Source organism: Pelobates fuscus, chromosome 11, assembly GCF_036172605.1.
Source record: "Pelobates fuscus isolate aPelFus1 chromosome 11, aPelFus1.pri, whole genome shotgun sequence".
Lineage (NCBI taxonomy): Eukaryota > Metazoa > Chordata > Amphibia > Anura > Pelobatidae > Pelobates > Pelobates fuscus.
This window is the reverse complement of record NC_086327.1, coordinates 43,799,853-43,826,701: the sequence shown is the minus strand read 5'-3', so window position 1 is coordinate 43,826,701 and position 26,849 is coordinate 43,799,853. Positions and strand designations below refer to the sequence as shown.

General features: G+C 40.1%; 1 protein-coding gene across 4 annotated transcripts in view; it reads right to left on the bottom strand.

Annotated features, from left to right (window-relative positions):
* LOC134577212 (serine/threonine-protein kinase BRSK2-like) overlaps positions 1–26,849 on the bottom strand; it is a 235,573-nt gene that overhangs the window by 48,802 nt on the left and 159,922 nt on the right. For all 4 annotated transcript variants that reach the window (XM_063435884.1, XM_063435885.1, XM_063435887.1 and 1 more), the window contains exons 4-6: positions 6,950–7,090; positions 5,099–5,215; positions 3,697–3,730 (exon numbers count right to left, since the gene is read on the bottom strand). In XM_063435884.1, the coding sequence (XP_063291954.1) occupies positions 3,697–3,730; positions 5,099–5,215; positions 6,950–7,090 (292 nt within the window). The remainder of the gene's footprint in view (positions 1–3,696; positions 3,731–5,098; positions 5,216–6,949; positions 7,091–26,849) is intronic.

The following is a 26,849-nucleotide window of genomic DNA, read 5'->3' as shown; positions in this document are numbered from 1 at the left end:
AGACTAAACTACCTCATGCATCTCCATGTGGCCTGTTACACCCCTTGGACATTCCTGAGAAACCTTGGTCCTGTTTGTCTATAGACTTTATCGTTGATTTGCCTGCTTCCAAGAGACAGACTGTTATTCTCACGGTGGTGGATAGATTTACTAAGATGGCCCATTTCGTGCCATTACCTAAACTTCCGACTTCTCCTGAATTGGCGGAGATTTTTGCGAGAGAGGTTTTTCGCCTACATGGGATTCCTTCGGAGATTGTTTCTGATAGAGGTTCTCAATTTGTCTCACGTTTCTGGAGATCCTTTTGTTCTCAAATGGGCATCAAATTGAACTTCTCCTCTGCCTATCACCCTCAGTCTAACGGAGCTGCTGAACGTACTAATCAAAAGATCGAACAGTATCTGCGTTGCTTTGTTTCCGAACACCAGGACGATTGGGTCGGTCTGATTCCTTGGGCGGAGTTCGCACACAATAACCTTGTTTGCGATTCAACTCGCTCTAGCCCTTTCTTCATGAACTATGGCTTTCATCCTTCGATTTTTCCTTCGGTTTCCTCTTCTCAGGGGATACCGTCGGTTGATGATCATGTCGCCAACCTGAAGAAATTATGGGATCAGACTCGGCAAATTCTATTACATAGTTCCTCGCTGTTCAAGAAACACGCTGACAAGCATAGAAGAGCGGCTCCTGTTTTTGTTCCTGGGGATAGGGTATGGTTGAGTACTAAGAATATTCGCCTAAAAGTTCCATCTATGAAATTTGCTCCTCGCTACATAGGCCCTTACAGGGTTCTCACTCGTATCAATCCGGTTGCGTATCGCCTTGCTCTGCCACCTGCCTTACGCATTCCTAACTCCTTTCATGTCTCCTTGTTGAAACCTCTTATTTGCAACAAATTCTCCTCTAAGGTCTCCTCACCTCGTCCTGTTCAGGTGGAGGGTCGGGAGGAGTACGAGGTCAGCTCCATCATTGACTCCAGAATTTCAAGGGGAAAATTGCAATATCTGGTCAACTGGAGGGGATACGGTCCTGAGGAGAGGAGTTGGGTACCTCAGGAGGACGTTCATGCTTCTCGCCTTCGCAGAGCATTTCACCTCCGCTTCCCATCTCGCCCCGGTTCATTCCGCCCGGTGGGCGTATCTGAGAGGGGGGGTACTGTCAGGGTACCTGAGGTCTCTACCTCTAAGGAAGGTAGAGACTTGGTGGTTTATCCGTCCAGGCGAGCTGTTTCCTCCGTTCCTCGCGGTTCATCCAGTCACTTAAACACCGGCCGCGAGGAATCCACGTCCTTTTCTAGCAGGACGCTCAATACGTGACGTCATGACGCTATCACGAGCGACCTGTCACTCAAGTGTCCGATATCCAATCGGTACTTGTCAGAGGCGTGATTACCATCCAGAGCCAGGGTATTTAAGCTTACTTCTCACTTCAGCTCATTGCCCTGTCGTGGTTCTAGCTTGTCTAGTCACTCAGTGCTCTGGTATTCTAGTTTGCTCTATTGGTTTTGACTCGGCTCGTTGTACTTCCCTGCTTCTCTGTTATCCCTTGACCCGGCTTGTCTCTCGCTTATCTGTCTTCTCGTTCCCTCGACCTCGGCTTGTCTCTGACTATTCTTTATTACTCTCGGTACGTTAGTCCGGCCATTCTAAGGCCCGGTATACGTACCTTTCCACTCTTTGTACTCTGCGTGTTGGATCCCTGTCCCGATCCTGACATCATTGCAGTCCCCTTTAAATTAATCAATATTACATATTTTCCTTCCCAGCAGTGCTTCATTCATTCTGTAGCTTGTAAAGAAAAAGTCTGCATGCAGGAGGTACATGCTGCTCTTATAACACACTGGACTGCCAGGGGGTGTTTTTGTAAGTGTGTGTAAGGGAAAGATTATATGAACAATTTAGAGAGGAAGAGATGGGTGAGATGGAAAAGCGAATCAGGGTGCATTAGGGAGAGGAAAGGTTAAGAGGGAGGACAGAGGAAGGGGTGTTTGGTACAACAGAGGAAGAGAATATTAAAAAAGTATAAACCCCTCTGGAGACAGAGAGGAAGGAAAGGAAAAAGGGGGAAATGGTCTGGTTAGTGAAAGGTAGATGGAATATAGATCTGCAGAGAGTTAAAACAATTAAAAAAGGTGAATGGAGGCAGTGGAATATATACCGACTGATAAAAAAGTGAATAGAGACTTGCAAAGAAGGTGGAAACATTTGCGAACAGAGACTAGTCGAGATTTAGAGGATAAGAACTAGAAACCTTGTTTCATGTCTCCCTTTTCTCTTCATGCAATGGAGAGAGCTTAAAACAGTGAGTGACAGCGAGCTAAGATGGAAATACACTGTTGCAGAATAAAGAGATGTAGATTTCAACATTCAATTTTATTTTTCACACTTTTAATATAGGGGATAAGTAAACATAATATTAGAAATGCTGGGAAGTTACGGTTTCCCTTTAATTATATTGTGGGGTGAAAATATTAGCAACCTGTGCCATTTCTACCATATACTTGCAACCATAAACAAAATAAGTTTCCCTGTCGTAATTATAATAAATTCCTTGTGCAATGTTTCTTCAGAAAGTTAACAAGCATTGAGTTTGTCACATTTCTAATTTCATCTGAACAGTCCTATAATGCTTTGTTTTGTGCCAATGCATTGTGACAGATTATGAGGTACTGACATTCTGCCTTATGTGGTGTTTGTTTTGTATAAACTGGAGACAGTTCTAATATACAGAAGTACAAATTAATCTAGAATGCCTCTTCTGGCATGCTTGTTCTGAAAGTTATCTGGGATAAAATGTGGTCAGAAGAATTGATGTGAGCACTCATTTGATGATGTACACAAACATGCCTCATGCCTACAGCTGCGTGTGCAGCCAGAACATCGGTCCATGACATATTAATATCACCATCATGACACGCCATGTCACTGTGCATGACAACGCGCATCTTTTCTAATTCTTTTACCATTAACTACGTGAAACAAAACATGGCTGAAAGCCAGTGGTTGTATATTATTCAGTCATGATATTCAGTCAGGATAGCCCTCCTGAGTCCCTCTAGCTGATGATGAACTACACATACCAGCATCCTCACTTGATGCAATCAAGATTCATTTTGTAAATACCAACATGTTACTTTGACGTGTAGCATTTTTACTGCTAATCTTGTGTGCCAATAGGCTACATTTCCCATGATGCCAAGTCAATCTGATGAACTACAAATACCATCACCCTCGCCTGGTGCAATTATGAAACAACTGCATCATGTTTTCAGCATGGGATGGTGTCACTTGTGGTCCATCAACAAACTTAGAGATCGCAAACATCATCTTGAAAAGGTTAGGCATCCCTGAGTTAAGGGCTTGATTTCTATGGAAGGGAATATCTAGGTAAAACTTAAAAACATAATACATTGCTACTTATGTTATGAAACGAATTTCGACATTTATTTTAATTATTTATTTATTATTGCTATTTATAAAGCGCCAACAGATTCCGCAGCGCTGTACAATTAGTGGAGAAATGTACAATATACACAGACAAATACAAGAGGTAAGAGAGCCCTGCCCGTAAGCTGATATCTAGCCATTGGTTTTAATAACAGTGTAAAATGAAGTATAATGTTCTGTGTAACTTTAGAAAGGAAAATTAGAAAAGAATGGAATATCACAGCAAAAGGTCTGAGGAGCGAACACTTACCTTGATCACCTCTGGGCATGCATAGTGAGGAGACCTTGAGACGATTGTTTAAGGCAAGAAAGATAAAGAGATGGAAACAAAAGAGAAAGAATGAATATGTTAACTGCAAGAGGAAGAGGAATATGTTAATTAGTTTAATTAGTTTAGTTAATGAACTGTACAGTAGAGTCTTCCAGAGAATATTGGTATTAATTTGTCTGTAAAGTCAGATTTCACGGAATAAAATTGGGAATGCAGACACGGAACATTTACACACAAAAAAATGCGGAGTTATGGTTTTAAAAGAGTATTTCCCCTTGTATTCATTTTTTTGTATGCGAAAAACATAGAACATTTTGAGTACGCAGTTTATTATATGCATAATTATTTTATAAACAAAAAATGAGTTGTGTATGTAACCAGAATAGAACACCTCTACAGTTTGGGAAAATTAATAATGGAGTTTTTTAGAACAAACATATATATATTAACGACAAACTTGAATCTGGTGCCTAAAGAGATTTTATGTTCTGGGAACGTTTACAAAAACTAGGAAAAAAAAAAAAAGAAAAAGCATAAGAAAATTATAACCAAGAAACACAACAGCAAATGAGCAATTATATGGGTTTAGAAAGCCCTGGATACAGGCAACATTCTACAGCAAAAAACAAAAACATAAAACGGTTAAAAATAAAATATACATGTGATAAGGTATATACTTATATGAAAAAAGAAAAGTTTTTGAAAAGATTTGAAAAGTAGCACTATCATATAGGCCATTATATTTGTAAATTAAATGAATTAAGCAGATTATAATACAAATATATATACTTATTATAAATATGTTGTATAACAGTAAAGGTTCAATATTTATTCTAATTGAAGTGACTTTTCATTATGTGTAGTGATATACTCCTGGCTGTTATATGGAGAGGTGGTGGATGTCAACTGGAGTGCGGCAGGCTTTTGTGGGACTGATAGTGGATCCACCACAAAATACGTGAATCAAAGAAATGGGAATAGTAAGAGAAGGAGAATATAATGAGCCAGATAGGAGGGGTGCAGGAGGTTTGCATTCGCAGACCTCTGACCCTTCCACAAATTTTGGCTAATCAGTTGACTTACATTTGAAAATTGAAAATGGTTGAGTATGACATTGTTCTCTCAGATGCACATAAAGATGCTATCTTTATGAAATACAAATTTTGGGGGAAGGGTGGGATAACAGTGATTTTTTATTTATTTATTTTTTTAAAGGACGAAAATACTTATATAAAAAAAACAGCATAAATCCCTGTAACCTAAACTTCAAGACGCACATACCATGTAGGTGCCTTGAGTGACCTTTTAAGACTATAATTTGTAACAAGTTATATGCATTTAGAGATACATTTATTTATTTAATTGCTAATTCTCTACTTACCCACAGCTGGTCTCAAGTAAACTGTCGCCGACCTGCAGTGACGCCATTCCAAAATCTGCTATTCGAATGTTGTTTTTTTCATCTAATAATAAATTTTCAGGCTTCAGGTCTCTGTGGCTGACGATAGTTTAAAAAAAAATAAAAAAACACAGATTGAAGATTGTAAACTCTCATGAACATGGTATTACATATGTCATTTTGTTTTCAAATTTATCTGCAGAATGTGAATGTTATACACATGCCAACACTGTCTGCCCTTTAACTGGGACCAAGGTATTCAGGCTAGGGATAGGCCACCCAGAGTGCTGGATCACCATAAAATGGATGGGTTCAACAATAAATTTGGCAAAATCACCCCTAAAGTGGGTGGCCAGGCTGAATGACAGCCGCCCACAAGAAAAGCGCTCTGCATGGTAGTACTGCCATTTTTCTTGCTGTGCCTTGATATCTGCAGACTGTACTGTTTGGCAGATTTGAGAATGCAGGACTGGACCCTGGGTTCCATTTTTGTGAAAACAGGACCCAAAAATTCAAGACTATACTGACAAATTCAGGACTGTTCGCACCAGTGCTTTTATAACTAAGCTTAACCCTCAATGGCATTATATTCCTGTACAATACTTGGCCATTGCTTCAATAGATTGATAATGTTTTCAAATCCTGCTATGTACAGCATGACTTCACGTCGAGCATTAAAAACAGACGTATCAATTCATATTATTTTGTCATGTCATTTTGATGAGATTTCCCTTGATTGCCTGACAAACTGCGTCACCCTGTGTCAAGAGGACTGATAAAAAGACCACCCTGAGTGCATGATTATCCACGCTTAGAAGGCATTTCAGGGCATTTAAACACATATGCATGTGCTACAACAACGGTCTGAATGTGGGCTGCCCTGATTGGCTTCTCTGCTCGGCAACCAGTCATCCTGTTGATCATTTTCACCAAGATGACACCCCCCTTATTTGGCAGACATGCTCATCCCTAGGCCCCATGCTATCCTACCACCTCCCACTTTCAATGCCATATCTGCTCAATTTAGCAGGTCTGTCCCTAACATGCTCAGGGTTATTCATTATAGTAAGAATCTAAAGTGAATTTCAATTTTAAGGTCAAAATAGCCAAATTGGAAAAAGTAATCAGCTATTTTTTCAGTTCAGCTACTTAAGGCTAAAATGTGAAATTCGCTTTGAATGCACTCTGAATTCTCATGTTGGTGAAAAACCCTGTTTTTGAATGCAAATTGTGGAAGTGGGACAGAAGTCGTGATTGGAACTGTGAATTATGGCTGCCTGAAAGTGTGACTCTCATCAATCTCAGGCGTCTCAGAACATACTAGGGCTGTACTAAGTAACTAATATAGCAAAGTTATAATTTATTCTACAGCTCAACTATTTTAGCTTTGAATCTGCAAATTGGATTTGTAATCCACAATGCAGTGAGTAAACCTTTATATAATTAAAATAAAAACATTAGATGGTTGAAAAAATGGATGACACAAAATAACTGAATATATTTAAGCAAGATTAAAATTGTAAGAGTATCCTAAAAATACAATTATAACAAAGTTATAGGTTCTCAATCAATCGAGAGAAAAAAAGATTAGGTGCGCTAAGGCCGATCTGCCGTCAGTTTCAGAATCTTGCCTGTTTCTGCTTATCCAAACAAATCTTTTTTATTTTGTTCATCTACCCCAAGTTCAACCCCCGCAAAAGCAATTTTATTTTTTCTCATATATGCTCATCGTTAAATTTCAGCCAGATTGATAGGCGGAGTGGCAGAATACTATTTTAGTAACAACCCAATGCATGTCACGTCACATCTTCTAAGATAAAAATTTGCACTCACCATATGGAGTAACTGTGACAGAAATCAAGGGCGGATATGATTTGTCGGAAGAATTTTCGAGCCTCTTTTGGAGTTAACCGGCCTTTTTTAACCAAATAGTCAAAAAGTTCTCCACCGGATACGTGTTCAAGGACTAAATATCTAAGCAGAATTATAACACAAGAATTAAGATCATACATTTGTAGGATTGTTACTTCATTTCAATATTAGCATTTCTTTAGCATCATAAATAAAACAGCATCTTTAAATTAGACGCAACTGCAACAATATGAAAGTTATAAAGCAGCATGAACATCGAGCATTGTTCAAAGATTGTGTATATGCAATTCAGTGCTACAATAATAATAATAATAATAATAATAATAATACAAAACAGTACAAAGTGACAAATAAATCTATTTTTCCCATATGTAAAAATGTTGGCACAATTCATAAATAAACCTTTGGGAGCCACGAATCTCATCAAATGCGTTTGAATAGTTGTTGATATCCTGTTACTTACAGCAGATTAACAAAAAGAAAGTTCTAGCATCATGTGGTTTTCATCTAACTATAGTAAATTAATCTATAATTACCAGCTGAAGGTATTAAAACTGGGATTAAAGGGACACTGTAGGCACTGTAACTACTTCATCTCATTGAAGTGGTTATCGTGTCAAGTCAATCGGGAGACAACCTTTGATTCAATGTTAAATCATAATGAATTATTCTTGTTAAAACAGATCGATTTGTCATACATAATATTTATTCTTTTTGCACCATATGGTTTGAATGTTAGTGACGTATGAGGATAGGTAGACTTACTTTTGGTATTTCAACATGAAGCTACTTAATGTTATCCTCAATGTAAGTTTATACCTGTGTGATTCATGTACATTATAGACAGAGTATATATTTTCTTGAATAAATAAATAAAAAAAATAAAAAAATAATTCAAAGTTTAATCAAATTTAATGTTTTAAGGCTAAGCAATAGTCCCCAGCAGCCCATGCCCTCTGTGCTGCTTGGGTTAATGAGGAGTCATTAACATGAACAGCAATGAGTGGCAGTGGTTGGTGGAGAATGTCAGCTGACCACCTTTGGCCTATCACAGTGCCCATTGCTGGTATTAATTGGTGTGACTAAGGAAGTGTGTAATCTCTGCCGTAGCCACTTCTCCAGTAGGTATTATTCTGTGTTAAACTGCTTGAAAATGGTTTATTACTGAAAAGCAGGACAGCGCCAGTGAACTTCAGGCACTATAGCTTGAAAAAGACCTCATTGAGGTCGAAACGTTGCAATAAACCTGCTTGAAGAACAATCACAGTGAGTGCCTGAGATTTTTTCTATTTTACTATAATTTAATGACATTAAATGGTTATAGTACCCAGAGTGTCCCTTTAATCATTGAAGGGACACTATAGTCATTGCGTAGAGGTTATAGCCTTGTAGTCTCACTGCTCAATTATCTGCCATTTAGGAGTTAAATCATTGTTTATGAAGCCCTATTCACACATCCCTGCATGTGAATTACACAGCCTTCCTAAACACTTCCTGTAAAGAGTCATCTAATGTTTACACTTCCGTTATTGCAAAATCATTTTAATTTAGAATTTCTTATCTCTTGCTCCGGTAATAACTTGCTAGACCTTGCAGTATCATCCTGTTTGTGATTAAAGTTCAATTTACAGAGTAGAAGATAAAAAAAAAACGTTTAAAGTAAGTTAACATTTGATTGAAAATGAAACCGTCTTTTTTTCATGCATACTGCGTGAGTCACATTCAGGGTAGGTGTGGCTAGGGATGCTTAAACAGAAACAAAAGTGAGTTTACTACTAAATGGCAGAGAATTGAGCAGTGAGACTTCAGGGACATGATCTATATACAAAAACTGTTTCATTAAGCTAAGGGGGTTTTGGTGGCTATAGTGTCCCTTTAAAGCTTATTGAGAAATCGCAGAAAATAATTTGTAATATTTCATTACAATCTGAAAACAAAATACATTTATCTTTCTACAATTCAATCAAAACCACTCTCATATGACCTTACATTTATTTTAAACTGCCCTCCCTCTTATTGAAATGATCCAAAATGGCACTGAATATGTATGAAATGGACACAAGCAGCTTAAGATCGGTTTCCTAAACTTCCTGAATAACCTTAATAAAATAATGTGGGTTGCCTGTATCCCTTCTGACTCTGAATACCGCACATGATGGAAGTATGAAGGTTAATAAAAAGTACCAAGTATGAAGCCATAATACAATTTGACATTTTTCTGCAATTTCAAAGCAGGTGACCGTCAATCTCTGAATATACCTTCAAGTGGTACAATTCAGGGAAAAGTCATAAATGGTTTTGTATTAGATAAATGTCCCAATTCCTAGATTTAGTCGGATAGACAAAAATACAGATATAGATATAAAAACTATTCATCAACACTTTGCAAATCGCACAAAAATTGTTAATGTTTGAACCCTTTCCCAGTACAATCAAGACCCTTTTACATGCTGGAAAGTGTCTACCGGTAATCAAAATGTTTGGATGGAAGGGAAGACAGAAATACAGGGCTATATACTAAAGTGAGAATTGCAGGAAATTCAAAACTGAATTTCAAATCGAAGGCCAAAGCAGACAAATTCAAAGAATCTCTGACAAACAGATTTTTTCCAGTTCTGCTATTTTGACTTTTGAAATTCAATTTGAATTCCCTGCAATTCTACCCGTAGTAAATAACTATATATAAAAAGCCTATAGCAAATGGCACAATAAATAGTGATGACAGAGGTCTGTATTTTCCAGAACAATCAAAACCCCTTTACTCACTGGACAGAGTCTAATGAAGATGTTTTTTCTTAAATGCATTTTGTTATACTTTCTATTAAAATGAAAGAACAGGTTAATTAACTAATTCTTCAATTGAACATAGGATCTAATGGCATGTTGATACATTTGGTCCCTGTCAAAATAGGTTAAGAACCATTTGTTTGGACTGTGTATAAGTACTTTGTTATAGAGAAATTTCCAATTAGAAAGTCAAATCGCGTTTCCAGATCAGGTATAACGAAAATCTACTAATGTGTAAGGGAATTTTTTTTTTTATTCCCACAATATATTACACCATGTGAAACCATGATGTCCAAACAATTAAATAGACCTCATTAAACAGAAAGGTCCCTTTGACCTGACACCTATTCAGACTTTCTACTGAAAGTTTAGTGGTAACGATGATTACTTTCTTTATGGGGTAGCGTGAAATTAATCACACTGACTTTCCTTTATTATTAAGGGCAAGTGAAGACAGTTCTAATTAAAAAGAAAAACTGGTGGAGAGTTAGCTTTGCATGTGTTAACCATCTTGGCTTCGAAAAAGAATAAAGCAGTGTGCAATAATTAACCAAAAATTAAGGAGAACACAGGAGATATATATATTTATAGCTTCTCACTTAGATAAGGCAGAATTTCTCTAATAAAAGTCTGGCAAATCCAAAGCAACGTCCTCATAATTATTGTTGTTAGTGATATCTGGATCAAACTCAGACTGTAGACCAAGTGAAGAAGAAGAGACTAGCTCTTGTCATCGTAAGGTTGAAGGTAGAATAATTAGGCACTTGACAAAACCTTTACATGTCAAAGAACTGATCTTCATTAGCATTAATAAGAATGTGCAACACGTTAGACAACATGTATCTTTCAGGACAATAAATTGATATTAAATACAAATGTACCCTTTTCTATATTCTAGGGTGACAATCGCTGAGGCTGTTAGGAGTTGTAGGCCACAATGGCTGGCTAGGAGTTTTCCATCCTTGCAGCAACCCTTTATTTTAATATCAGAAGGTGCCACATCCCTGACCTAGATGGGAAAAGTTTGTTACCAGGCATCTGTTGCATTGCAGGGTCCTCTTGACATGCAATTACAGAGCTTACAAATGCGCACATCACAATTTAATGGAAAAAATGTGGACCATCTAGTTGAGGACAGTGATAACGCCTTTTCCTCAAGACATGCTTGAAACGAGAGAATTCTCAATGCATTTTTCCTGGTAAAAAAAAATGCTTTGATTATTATTATAGCAAATCTAAAAATCCTTGAAAACGTAGCCTTTAAGATGTTCTCATAATATAGCATCCTCATTATAGATCTAACATGTACACCTTATAGCTCAGACTCTCTAAAAAAAAAAAGGATTCTCATTATGGATCTTTCGTGTATGTTCTTTATTCAAAAGCACCGTCGATGTCCAGCTCATAAAAAAGAATTCTTGACAACAATTATCAGAGAGTTTAAAAAAAGTGTATTGTCACTTATCTATTTGAAAATGGTCATAACTGCACAAGGAAATCTAGCAGAATTCTGAACATATATTCAATCAAACAGTGGCAGTTTGGTCATAGGGGTAGCTAGGGCAGCACCCCACCAGTTTTTGTTGCAATAAAAAAAAAAGAAAAATTAAAAAAAAAATGATCTGCTGTTTTTATGTTCATTTTTTTTTTGTACACTTATGTACACTTTATGTCCATTTAATTATTAGTACTGCAGTTTCCCTTCCCTGACCCCTTATTATGCCACTCTATTGCTGCTAGGGAGAGAAAAAAATGAAAATGTTTTATGCCCACAAATCTGAATAAATCTTATAAGAAGTTGTGTGACTCATCCTTATTGGCTGTCTGACAGACACCTGTTGTTCTCAATAAATCCTTTTGGGGCAGAAAATATATTTCCCAAAAATATAGACCTCAAAAGGGTAGAGATGGGTCAGCACTCAAGGTATTGGTACAGATAAAACAATGGATAATTGGGCAGCACACAAGGGTAGTAAGGCTCCCTCAGAAGGCCTTAGAGGTAGACAAAGCAATAGGGTAGATGGTAGTTGATAGGCGGCGCCAGTAATAAAGAGCAAAGTAGATAAATATAAGAATAATATAGTCTAAGTGATTAAAAGTCCAGTAGTAGAGTTCAAGAATGTATTTTGATTATACCACTGTACGCACTTCATACTAGAGCTAGTCCATTAGCTCTATAAAACATGAGTAGGATTATATAAGACTTTTACCAGAATAACACCTGATTGTTGAATATACTGCACCATTAGTTGTCTCTTTTATTTCCACATACGGAGTGTAAGAACATCTTCAACTTTAAAGCCGTTGCGGCAGCATAGAACGCCGTAACGGCTTAAGACCCCAGGAGATCGGAGGTACTTACATCCGCCGCGATCCTCTTCTGGAGGGCTGCTGTCAGGGTACCTGAGGTCTCTACCTCTGAGAGAGGTAGAGACTTAGAAGTTTATCCGTCCGGACGGCATGTCTCCTCGGCCTCCCGCGGTTCACTCGGTCTTGCTAACGCCGGCCGCGAGGGAGTCACTTCCTTTTATAACAGGAGGACCGGAGGTAGACGTCATGACGCCAACCCGGAACGTCCTGTCACTCAAATCTCGGGAGACGAATCAGGACTCGCCGGAGGCGTGTCTTCTCTCCCTAGCCAGGATACTTAACAGTGGCTCTCTCATTCACTCATTGCCCTGTCGTGGTTCTAGTCCGCCTAGTCACACAGTGCTTTGTTATTCACTTGTCCTTTGGTTCTGACCCGGCTTTGTTGTTTACTCTCCTGCCTTTCTGTTATCCTTGACCCGGCTTGTCTCTCGCTTACCTGTTCTCTCGTTCCCTCGACCTCGGCTTGTCTCTGACCATTCTATTGTAGTTATACGTTAAGTCCGGCCATTCTAAGGACCGGTATACGTATCTGCTACTCTTTGTACTCTGCGTGTTGGATCCCTGACCCGATCCTGACATTACGACAGGGCCATGGATCCTGCAGGTACAAATTGTCAGCTTGGTTCTCCTGATCCTAGGTTTGACGCCATGGATCATAGGATGGATCAGATGGCTCTAGCACTACAGGCGCTGCTGTCTCGCCCTATTAATCCACCTGAGGAGATGCGTAATACGTCTGCTTCTTCTGTGGGTTCGGGGCTAGAGGTAGCTACTGTAGGTGCTTCTTCCCGAGTTACCCCACCTGTACGTTATGCTGGTTCTCCTGAGAGGTGTCGTGGCTTTTTGAACCAGATCAGTATTCATTTCGAGCTACAGCCCCGTTCATACCCTACTGATAGGGCAAAGGTGGGATTTATTATTACCTTACTCATTGAGAAAGCTCTGAGATGGGCTAATCCGTTGTGGGAGAATGATAATCCATTAGTCTATAACTATAATTCCTTTGTAGCTGCTTTTAAAAGAACTTTTGACCCTCCTGGCAGGAGGGCCAATGCAGCCAGATTACTGTTGCGCCTTAGACAAGACAACCAAACACTTGTGGATTATGCACTAGAGTTCAGGTCTTTGGCGTCAGAGGTAAAATGGAATGAACAGGCCTATATAGATGTATTCTTAAATGGATTATCTGATGTAATACTTGATGAGGTAGCGACAAGAGAGCTTCCCGAGAATCTGGAGGACTTAATTTCCTTTATCTCTCGTATTGACGAACGTCTAAGGGAGAGACAGAATACTCGAGATAGAACCGCTAAATCTTTCTCTAGACTAGCACCATCATTTCAAATTTCTGAAACCAAAAATCCACAGGTTTCAGAACCTATGCAGTTAGGCCTTACTCGTCTCTCAGAGGAGGAGAGACAGTACAGGAGAAGTGAGGGACTGTGTATGTATTGTGGGGCCAGAGGTCATGTACGTTTGAGCTGTCCCAGCCGTCCGGGAAACGCTCGCACCTAAGTTTCTCTAGAGGACAGACCTTGGGTGTTTCGATTTTGTCCTCTACTCATAACTACAAAGAACATAGACTCCTATTACCGGTCTCTTTAACTTGGGAGAAGGGAACTTTAGAGACTATGGCATTGATAGACTCTGGCGCTGCTGAGAGTTTTATCGACCAAAAGTTTCTCACCAAACACACTATCCCATCCCAGTTAAGGAAGACACCCTTGGCTGTTGAAGCCATTGATGGTAGACCTTTAGTTGAGCCTGTGATTTTCCGGGAGACCACACCTCTGTACTTAACTACTGGTATTCTACACAAGGAGGAAATATCCCTACTACTCATTTCATCCCCTTCTGTTCCCATAGTCCTGGGATACTCCTGGCTTAAGAGACATAACCCAGTTATAGATTGGAGATCAGGGGAAATAGTTTCGTGGGGTCAGAATTGTCAAGAGAATTGTTTAAAGAAAGTGTCACCTCTTTGTAGTGTCAACTCATTTAATAACGCTACCGACTCTACCAAAGTACAGATACCGTCCTTGTATCAAGATTTAAAGGCAGTATTTGACAAAAGAAAGGCTGATACCTTACCACCACATAGGCCTTTTGATTGCAAAATTAATTTACTTTCTGGTACCATGCCTCCCAGGGGTCATGTATATCCTTTGTCTACGAATGAAAACTTAGTTCTAGAAGAGTATATTCGTGAAAACCTAGACAAGGGGTTCATTAGAAGATCCTCCTCTCCTGCTGGGGCTGGATTCTTTTTTGTTAAAAAGAAGGATGGTTCTTTAAGACCTTGCATTGACTACCGAGGTCTTAACAAGATAACCATCAGAAATGTATATCCGATTCCCTTGATCACCGAGCTTTTTGATCGATTAAAAAGTTCTAAAATTTTCACTAAGTTAGACCTTAGAGGTGCTTATAATTTGGTGAGAATCCACGACGGTGACGAGTGGAAAACTGCATTCAATACTCGATATGGGCACTATGAGTATACTGTAATGCCTTTTGGTCTCTGCAATGCCCCGGCGGTATTTCAGGACCTTATTAATGAGGTTCTTAGGGAGTTTCAAGATGACTGTGTGATTGTATACCTTGATGATATACTTATACATTCCAGGGATATTGAGACTCACCACGGACAAGTCAGAAGGGTTTTGCACAAACTTCTTCAGCATGGCTTATACTGCAAACTAGAGAAATGCAGCTTTGACCAATCCCAAACTACCTTTCTTGGTTATGTGATTTCTGGGGAAGGGTTTGAAATGGATCCGGAGAAGCTCCAATCCATATTAGAGTGGCCTTTACCTAAGGGTCTCAAGGCTATCCAGAGATTCATTGGTTTCTCTAATTACTACAGACGTTTCATTAAGGGATACTCCTCTATCATTGCTCCCATCACCAATATGACCAAACAAGGGGCTGAGACTAAGAATTGGTCTACTGAAGCACTTCTGGCTTTTAAGACACTCAAGGAGCTGTTTGCTTCCGCACCAATTTTAGTTCACCCTGATACTACTCTACCTTTCCTACTCGAAGTTGACGCTTCTGAGACAGGTATAGGTGCTGTTCTGTCCCAAAGGTTGGGTGTAGATAAACCATTACATCCTTGTGGATACTTTTCCAAAAAATTGGCAGGTACTGAAAGCAGATATGACATTGGTGACAGGGAACTACTAGCGGTTATAATGGCCTTGAAGGAGTGGAGACATTTATTGGAGGGTACTTTGCATCCTGTTACTATCTTGACAGATCATAAAAACTTATCCTATATTGGAGAGGCTAAACGACTATCATCTAGACAGGTTCGTTGGTCCATATTTCTCACTCACTTCAACTACGTACTCACATATAGGCCAGGTTCTAAGAATTCTAAAGCCGACGCCTTATCCCGCCAATATGAACCTGCTGCCGTATCTGAGCCGGTTTTGTCCTCTATAGTACCCAAGTGTAACATTATCGCTAACACTACTCTCAAAGTTCATTCTCCGCTACTTGATCAGATAAGGAACTTGCAGCATCTGGCACCTAGACTGACTCCGGCTTCCAGACTTTTCGTCCCTCCTGAACTCCAATTGGAGCTCTTACAGTGTCTTCACGAGAGTAAGGTGGCTGGTCATCCGGGTGTTCGCAAGACGTATTCTTTGATCTCCAAGGATTTCTGGTGGCCGTCGTTACGGAAGGATATTAAGGATTTTATCGGGGTTTGTGTGGTCTGTACTAAAACTAAACTACCGCATTCGCTTCCTTGTGGCCTTCTACAACCTCTGGAAATTCCTGACAAACCTTGGTCCTGTGTGGCAATGGACTTTATTGTGGATCTGCCTGTTTCTAAAAAGCACACTGTTATCCTCACCGTAGTCGATAGGTTTACCAAGATGGCACATTTCGTACCTTTGCCTAAACTCCCGACTTCCCCTGAATTGGCGGAAGTCTTTGCTAAAGAGATTTTTCGCTTGCATGGGATTCCTTCGGAGATCACTTCTGATAGAGGCTCCCAATTTGTTTCACGTTTTTGGAGGTCGTTCTGTTCTCAATTAGGCATCAAATTGAATTTTTCGTCCGCCTATCATCCTCAGTCTAACGGAGCTGCTGAACGAACCAACCAGAAGATTGAGCAATACTTACGTTGTTTTGTTTCCGAACACCAGGACGATTGGGTCGGTTTGATTCCTTGGGCGGAGTTTGCGCACAACAATCTCGTTTGTGACTCTACGCATTCAAGCCCCTTCTTCATGAACTATGGCTTTCATCCATCCATTCTTCCCCCGGTTTCTCCTTCCCAAGGAGTGCCGTCGGTTGATGTCCATGTGGCCAATTTGAGGAAGTTGTGGGATCAGACTCGACAGATTCTTCTACACAATTCTGTACTGGTTAAGAAACATGCTGACAAACGTAGAAGGGCGGCTCCGAATTTTGTTCCAGGCGATAGAGTGTGGTTGAGTACTAGGAATATTCGTCTTAAAGTTCCTTCCATGAAATTCGCTCCTCGTTATATTGGTCCCTACAGGATCTTGACTCGAATTAACCCAGTGGCGTATCGTCTAGCTCTCCCAGCTACTTTACGCATCCCGAATTCCTTTCACGTGTCATTGCTGAAACCTCTAATCTGTAACAGATTCTCCTCCACAATCGCCCCTCCGCGCCCTGTTCAGGTGGAGGGTCAGGAGGAGTATGAGGTTAACTCCATTATTGATTCTCGTGTCTCCCGGGGGCGAGTACAATATTTAGTTGACTGGAAGGGATATGGTCCTGAGGAGAGGAGTTGGGTACCACAAGAGGATGTTCATGCTCCTCGTCTTCGCAGGGCATTTCACTCCCGCTTTCCATCTCGCCCCGGCTCCTTCCGCCCGGTGGGCGTATCTGAGAGGGGGGGTACTGTCAGGGTACCTGAGGTCTCTACCTCTGAGAGAGGTAGAGACTTAGAAGTTTATCCGTCCGGACGGCATGTCTCCTCGGCCTCCCGCGGTTCACTCGGTCTTGCTAACGCCGGCCGCGAGGGAGTCACTTCCTTTTATAACAGGAGGACCGGAGGTAGACGTCATGACGCCAACCCGGAACGTCCTGTCACTCAAATCTCGGGAGACGAATCAGGACTCGCCGGAGGCGTGTCTTCTCTCCCTAGCCAGGATACTTAACAGTGGCTCTCTCATTCACTCATTGCCCTGTCGTGGTTCTAGTCCGCCTAGTCACACAGTGCTTTGTTATTCACTTGTCCTTTGGTTCTGACCCGGCTTTGTTGTTTACTCTCCTGCCTTTCTGTTATCCTTGACCCGGCTTGTCTCTCGCTTACCTGTTCTCTCGTTCCCTCGACCTCGGCTTGTCTCTGACCATTCTATTGTAGTTATACGTTAAGTCCGGCCATTCTAAGGACCGGTATACGTATCTGCTACTCTTTGTACTCTGCGTGTTGGATCCCTGACCCGATCCTGACAGCTGCCTCACAGCCCAGGCAGCCCTCCCCCGGCAAATTAGGCCACCGGGGGCTATGTGATCGTCTCAAAGAGCGATCACAAGGCCTCCTATAGCTGGCTGTGGATCTGTCAGCAGGGGGACTGTCTGAAATGTCAGACAGTCCCTCTGCTGGTAGGTAGTGTAAAAAAAAAAATAAAAAAAATAAAACAAGTTTAAAATTAAATTTAAAGTATTTTTATATATATAATATGTGTATATATATAATATATATACACATATTATATATATGTAACGTCATAAAAAGTGTATTTTAATATTAATATAAGTACATATATTAGTATTAAAATACACTTAGAATGACGTTACATATATATAATATCTATATATATTATATATATAATAGATATATACATATATATATACGTATAATTACAATAATAAATAAATAAAATAAATTTAAAAAAATTTAATATAAATTACATATTCATATGTAATTTCATTCTAACTGTATTTCGTTATATATATATATATATATATATATATATATATATATATAGGTAACAAAATACACTTAGAATGACATTATATATATGTCTATCTATATATAAAATACAAATAACCACATATATATATATATATATATATATAGATAAATACATATAATTACATAAAAGATTACATTAGTATACATGTAGAATTTAAATGCCTATAAATGCATATATATTTAAATTCTACGTGTATATTTAAATAATCTTTTAACATAATTATGTAATTTTATGAATTAAAATTTGATTGACATGCCTGACAACACAGGGAGAAAGTGCAGAGAATTTAATTCGCAAGCACTATATTTGACCATGTAACTCTCCAAGACACCATAAAACCTGTATATAGGGGGTACTGTTTTACTCGGGATACTTCGCTGAACTCAAATATTAGTGTTTCAAACTGGTAAATTGTAGTACAACGATGATATTTTAAGTAAAAGTGACGTTTTTTTGCATTTTTTACAAACAAACTGAACTTTTATGGACTATATTATTGTTGTAATATATTTTACTATTTTAAAACACTAATATTTGTGTTTAGTGAAGTCTCCCGAGAATAACAGTACCCCTCATGTACAGGTTTTATGGTGTTTTGGAAAGTTAGAGAGTCACATATAAGGCTTGCATTTCATTTTTTTGACATTGAAATTTCCCAGATTGGTTATGTTGCCTTTGAGAGCGTATGGTAGCCCAGGAATGAGAATTACCCCCATGATGGCATACCATTTGCAAAAGTAGACAAGCCGAGGTATTGCAAGTGGGGTATGTCCAGTCTTTCTTAGTAGCCACTTAGTCACAAACACTGGCCAAATATACGTTTTCTGCTTTTTTCACACAAAAACAAATATGAACGCTAACTTTGGCCAGTGTTTGTGACTAAGTGGCTACTAAAAAAGACTATTACTGGCGCCACCTTTCTACTACCCTCTACCCAAAAATATAGACCTGCTTATTGGTTTGCCTACAGACAGGGCTGTCATAGGCTACTAGCACCAGTTAGGGGAGTTTCGAAAAACTCCACTTCCCCTCATTTTGACTCCATGGCTGCTGCTGCTTTGTGGCTGAGGTTGAATACACTGCAACAAGAGGCATGGGGGACACTGAAACACTGTGTGTGTGAAAGAATGAAAATAGTGAATGAAAAGAATGAAAAAGAATGCCACTATTTTCATTCTTTGGATCCTAAATAACCATTTCTTTCTTCTTTATATCATGATAGAAGAGTTTTTCCTTACAAGTATAAATATATTTGGTCAGAATTATGTTATCTGTGAAACCATTAAGGGGTAAATAGAATAAAATAGTTTCACTCTATTCCTTCAACCTATTCATGTATACTATCTCATTTAGACTGTAAGGATTACCGTAAATACAATATACACTCAACACATTTCGACCTAATAGTCTCTTTAGATACTGTTACTATTAAGATCTGTAATGCTTCTTTATACATTTGTTATATTTGTGGTAATCTTTATTATGTTACAATTAGGCACAAATGTGATGAGTTTTGGGTCACTTGTAACTTACGTTATGTTACATAGTGTCCAGCACTCAGTGCCAATAAAGTTTTGTGCGTTTCAAATCGACCACGCATGCGCACCGATAACTTCCTGAAAGCTACTGGTCTCTGGGGGTACCCGTAGCTGAACGGAATTTTGTGTCGTTGTGCGCATGCGCAACGGCGTTTTGGCGCGAAGACAGAAGATTTTCGAAGACTTAAAAGAGAAGCCGGCGAAGGAACAACAGCATCCACATCTCCTGAGGAAGTCCCGCAAAGGCGCGGGACGAGACGCGTTGAGCCTGAGTTTCGTTTTTATAGCAGTCCAGAGACCGTTTACTTCACCATCACGATTGTACTGAGAGCCGCAAGTATATCTAGCCCTATGAGTCGCGACCTAGGGCTATTTGGAACATCTTTATACTTGTGTGCTAGTGGCTGGCGTTTGTTTTTTACTATTGGTCTTGCAATTGTACTGCTTTATAATTATTATTTTTTTATCTGAATTGTATTAATAAATTTGCAGTTTTTTTATACTATATCTTTTTTGTCATCAGTGATTAGCGCCCTCAATATGGGAGATTAGCACCCTCCCCTTTCCCATTTTCTGGTCACTGTGGTTAAACTGACTAAAATAAAAATGAAAGGCTGGTGGTTTTGTAACACCAATACATACACGTAATCACTCCAAACAAATTAAAGGGACACTATAGTCACCTGAACAACTTTAGCTTAATGAAGCAGTTTTGGTGTATAGAACATGCCCCTGCAGCCTCACCGCTCAATCCTCTGCCATTTAGGAGTTAAATCCCTTTGTTTATGAACCCTAGTCACACCTCCCTGCATGTGACTTGCACAGCCTTCCATAAACACTTCCTGTAAAGAGAGCCCTATTTAGGCTTTCTTTATTGCAAGTTCTGTTTAATTAAGATTTTCTTATCCCATGCTATGTTAATAGCTTGCTAGACCCTGCAAGAGCCTCCTGTATGTGCTTAAAGTTCAATTTAGAGATTGAGATACAATTATTTGAGGTTAATTACATCTGTTTGAAAGTGAAACCAGTTTTATTTTTCATGCAGGCTCTGTCAATCATAGCCAGGGGAGGTGTGGCTAGGGCTGCATAAACAGAAACAAAGTGATTTAACTTCCTAACTGACAGTGAATTGAGCAGTGGAATTGCAGGGGAATGATCTATACACTCAAACTGCTTTATTTAGCTAAAGTAATTTAGGTGACTATAGTGTTCCTTTAATACAATTAAAAATGGTCAAGTAACCTCTGCTGGACCACTTAGATAGATTAACCCCTACAGCAGGGGTAGGAAACCTTCTGCACTACAAATTTTGTAGACTACATCTCTGATAATGCTTTAATTAACAGCCATACAAATGACAAAGCATCAGGGAAGATGTAATCCATGTAATCTGGAGTGCCTACTGTTTCCCTACATTTGAAATCCTAAACACAGAAGTCATTTTCTGCAAAGATGTTGGCATACAAGACTGCAAGCGGCTCTTTTATCACTGAGATTCCCGTTACACAGCAAGTTTGTTAGAGTCTGCTGGATACAATGTCCAATAAACTATTGAACAAACTTTAGAAACCAGTAAGCAATATTAGAAGACATACAGGACCTCAGGGCCTTCACATGCCATGTTGAGGCAAACTGAACTAATTTGCAGATAGGCATAATACACTGTGTGCAGAATTATTAGGCAAATGAGTATTTTGACCACATCATCCTCTTTATGCATGTTGTCTTACTCCAAGCTGTATAGGCTCGAAAGCCTACTACCAATTAAGCATATTAGGTGATGTGCATCTCTGTAATGAGAAGGGGTGTGGTCTAATGACATCAACACCCTATATCAGGTGTGCATAATTATTAGGCAACTTCCTTTCCTTTGGCAAAATGGGTCAAAAGAAGGACTTGACAGGCTCAGAAAAGTCAAAAATAGTGAGATATCTTGCAGAGGGATGCAGCACTCTTAAAATTGCAAAGCTTCTGAAGCGTGATCATCGAACAATCAAGCGTTTCATTCAATATAGTCAACAGGGTCGCAAGAAGCGTGTGGAGAAGCCAAGGCGCAAAATAACTGCCCATGAACTGAGAAAAGTCAAGCGTGCAGCTGCCAAGATGCCACTTGCCACCAGTTTGGCCATATTTCAGAGCTGCAACACCACTGGAGTGCCCAAAAGCACAAGGTGTGCAATACTCAGAGACATGGCCAAGGTAAGAAAGGCTGAAAGACGACCACCACTGAACAAGACACACAAGCTGAAACGTCAAGACTGGGCCAAGAAATATCTCAAGACTGATTTTTCTAAGGTTTTATGGACTGATGAAATGAGAGTGAGTCTTGATGGGCCAGATGGATGGATTGGTAAAGGGCAGAGAGCTCCAGTCCGACTCAGACGCCAGCAAGGTGGAGGTGGAGTACTGTTTTGGGCTGGTATCATCAAAGATGAGCTTGTGGGGCCTTTTCGGGTTGAGGATGGAGTCAAGCTCAACTCCCAGTTTCTGGAAGACACCTTCTTCAAGCAGTGGTACAGGAAGAAGTCTGCATCCTTCAAGAAAAATATGATTTTCATGCAGGACAATGCTCCATCACACGAGTCCAAGTACTCCACAGCGTGGCTGGCAAGAAAGGGTATAAAAGAAGAAAATCTAATGACATGGCCTCCTTGTTCACCTGATCTGAACCCCATTGAGAACCTGTGGTCCATCATCAAATGTGAGATTTACAAGGAGGGAAAACAGTACACCTCTCTGAACGGTGTCTGGGAGGCTGTGGTTTCTGCTGCACGCAATGTTGATGGTGAACAGATCAAAACACTGACAGAATCCATGGATGGCAGGCTTTTGAGTGTCCTTGCAAACAAAGGTGGCTATATTGGTCACTGATTTGTTTTTGTTATGTTTTTGAATGTCAGAAATGTATATTTGTGAATGTTGAGATGTTATATTGGTTTCACTGGTAAAAATAAATAATTGAAATGGGTATATATTTGTTTTTTGTTAAGTTGCCCAATAATTATGCACAGTAATAGTCACCTGCACACACAGATATCCCCCTAAAATAGCTATAACTAAAAACAAACTAGATATTAATGAGTTTTTTGGGTTCATTGAGAACATGGTTGTTGTTCAATAATAAAATTAATCCTCAAAAATACAACTTGCCTAATAATTCTGCACTCCCTGTAGCTTGGGGGATCGCCCGCAACACATAGAGGTGCACCTAGACAAATACAAAATGAAAATTGCCGACCTGGAAGGCAGGTCTAAAAGACGCAACATTAGGTGTACTGAAGAAAGTTTCCCAGACATGCAGGCTTTTCAATGTGGCCTGTTCGGAGTACGGGTACCTGACCTTCATGACAAAATGCTACAAATCAATTGAGTCCACAGAAAAGTAAAACTCAATTTGTTTCCGGCAGAGGCTCCGAGTGATGTACTGCTGAAAATGCTCTACTTTCACATTAAAGAAGCAGCAGTAACAAAAGCTAGCAGATCCAACGGGAAGCTACGGACAGACGAGCAAAACATCCAACTATTAGCAGACATCTCAGCATCGACACTACACAGACGTAAGGCCTACAGAGAGGTTACTGAAGCCCTAGGGAACATTATATCCCATACTGGTGAGGGTACCCCTAACGCTTACAATCTACGGGAATGGGAAAACATTATCGGTGGAGTCCCTGGAGAACTGAATGCACTTGCTATGCTCCTGGTAACCAGTGGCGGATCCAGGGGGGGTTTCCCCCCCCCCCCCCCGCCGGCTAATGCAGGGCTGGCATTGCCCAAGTGCCAGCCCTGCAATGTGCCTGCGGACCTTCAAAACAGATGCATATCTTACCCAGCGTCCCAACAACTTCCCCTTTAATTATCAGGAGTCTCCATCCTCATAAGTAAACACTTTAGAATTTCTACTTGCACGAGAAAATGGTTGACCCCATTTTAATTTTTACAATGTTCTATTAACAATGTGGCATATACTATTGTTAATATATTTGCACCCAATTCAAATCAAAGAAACGTTTTACATAAGATTCTTACTAAATTATCCTTTAACCCCTTAAGGACACATGACATGTGTGACATGGCATGATTCCCTTTTATTCCAGAAGTTTTTTCTTACGGGTTTAAACAAGCTATTACAGTGATATGTGGAGACATTAATCGTGCTTTACATTCAAAAATTCTGTGCTCACTTCAACTTCCCTGAGAGACAAAGGCCTAAAGCCTCAATGTAAAGTGTTACTGACACTACTTCAATCACATAGCATATATGATGTATAGAGTGCGGTTTCGCAGAATGTACATATTTCTCTCAAGTCCACAACCGATATTTCCCCATCAACGGGTGTTATATGTCTGGTTTTTCATATGGACCAAGTGCTAGACTGTATCTTTGGTCTGATATCCAGGTCGGACCACACACTGGTCCTATTGTCCCTCAAAGTCCAATACGACTATAAACATAAGAGTCCATGGAGACTCGATAATTTAACTCTTACAAGATGATGCTTTCATTAAAGAACTAGAGATACATCTCAAGCAATATTTGGAATTAAAAGAACCGATATTAGCTCCACCACCATATGGTTGTCACACAAGCCAAATGGCAAACGTTGCTTCATGATTTAACTGCCCAAAAGCAATTACACTCCTCCTTGCCACTGAAGGAAAAATACAAGATGTCACCCATAAGATTAATGAATATAATTTACTGAAAGGGGGTACAACTTAAAAAGCTCAAGACTACTCATTATGCACAGGGAAACCAAGCTGGATAGTTACTTGCACATAGATTGAAAGAAAAGCGATTGCCCCAAAAGCTACTAGCAATGAGTTCACCAGTTTTTATGCCCAACTATATAACTACATAACGCTGTCCAACACTCAACTAAAGAAGGCATACAAAGATATATTAATTCTGTGACCTTTCCGACACTGTTCCCTGAACACAAAGCGGCACTGGCAGCACCAGTTAAACCAGCCACACAATGTTCTAACTTTCGATCAATTTCCCTTTTAAACTCTACAAAATTAACGGCCAAGATTTATACAACTCGGTTAAGCCCAATCTTACCTGAAATCATACATGAAAATCATGTGTGATTTATGATGAGATGGCACAGTTCGGAAAACTCTAGAGGATAAGCAATAGACTTACTCTATAGTTTAAGACAAATACAACAGGGGGACTATTAGTCTCCCTGGACGCAGAAAAGGCTTTTGATCGTCTTCAGTGGGGTTTCTTGGAGGAGGTCCTGCGCAGATTTGAGTTCTTGCAACAGTTACTTCATATAGTTAAGGCTTTATAAAAAAAAAAAAAAAAAAAAAAACAACCGTCAGCCTGAGTTTTGAATGCAGGTTTTGTCTCAGACTCATTTGAAATCTCAAAAGGAACTAGACATGGGTGAACCCTTTCCAAGGGCAGATTCCCCCGAAAAAATAGTATCCCCCCTGAAAAAATAGTACTGCGCTCCCTCTCCCTTGCCTCCCCTCCGCTCTCCCCTGCAGGGCCGGCGCTATCCAAGCGCCAGCCCTGCTATGTGCCTTCACGGACCGAAGGGGAGAACAGAGATCTCCCCTCCAGCCCACAGGCACATTGCTAACAGCTGGCGGGGGGGGAGAGAGAACCCCGGGAGGTCTTGTGAGGTCAGAGTATTGCCGCTGTTGCCACGGCAATGCTCCGAATCTCGCAAGAGTAAACTCTAGCCTGAGCTGCATGCTAGAGTTCACTCCCACCTGACCACCAGGAATTCTCCACCGGACCACCAGGGATTGAGAAATGTCCCCCCTTCCTGAATAATGGTAAGAAGGGAGGGGGGATATAAAATGTTATCATTTTTTAAATAAAATAAATATAAAATTTTATTTGCTCCCACTTAGCCCCTAAAACACAATCCCCACTCACACACACATAGCACTCCTTACTGCACCCCTCACTCACATACACTGCACCCCACACACACACTGCACCCCTATACACACACAGCACCTCTCACTCACACACACTGCCCCATACACTCACTGAACCCCTCACACACACTGCACCACTCACTCACACACACTGGCCCATACACTCACTGCACCCCTCCCACACATTGCACCCCTCACTCACGCACACTTCCCCCATACACTCACTGCACCCCCCACACACACTGCTCCCCCATTCACTCACTGCACCCCTCACACATACACTGCACCCCCACACACACTACGCCCCTCACTCACACACACTGCCCACATATACTCACTGCAACCCCCACACACACACTGCCCCAAACATACACACACTGCAACTCTCACACACTACACCACTAATAGACACAAACTGTATCCCTCACATACTACACCCCTACTACACACACACACACACAAACTGTATCCCTCTCACACACTCCACCCCTCATACACACACACACACACACTATATTCCTCTCACACACTACACCCCTCACGCAAACTGTACCCCTCACACACACACACTACACCCGTCATACGTTGCACCACACACACTACTGCCCCTGTCCCCTACAACAGACCTTAACACCTACCCCGACAGACCCCAGGTAAGTTGTTAAACTGTTCTTAAACAGTTTGACTACTTACTCTGGGAGGGTGCAACGACACTCCTGGCACCATAACCACTTCAGTGAGCTGTATTGGTTATTGTGTCTGGATTGTTTCTATAAATAACCATGTTATCTATAAATAACTCCTGAGATTGGGTTCTAGATCTGTCCCTGCCACTTTCCCCGCTTTTATAAGTCCTAGCCTTAGAACCTTTAGCGACAGCAATAAGAGCACATCAATTAATGGTGTAAGAATTGGGGATAGAGAATATAAATTAAACTTATTCACCGAAGATGTCCTGCCTATACTCCACCCAACCATTGATCTCCCTTCCAAACCTACATAAGTTGCTGCAAAAATACAGCTCATATTCCAACTATAAGTCACAGATTTGCAAAACACAAGCCTTGAACATCGAGGCAAAGGAAGGGATGTTTAATAGTTTCAAGGAGACCTTCAGCTCTGACTGTAGATCAACACACTTAACATTTCTATGCATTAATATCACTAAAAACCCAGCAAATGTGTTTCAAAATAATTACAAACCACTCAAACAGATATTAAAAACAACCCTTAAGTCATGGGATCAAAATTAGCCCTCAAGAACAAGAGTTGGAAGAGTATTTATCACCTTATGAAAAA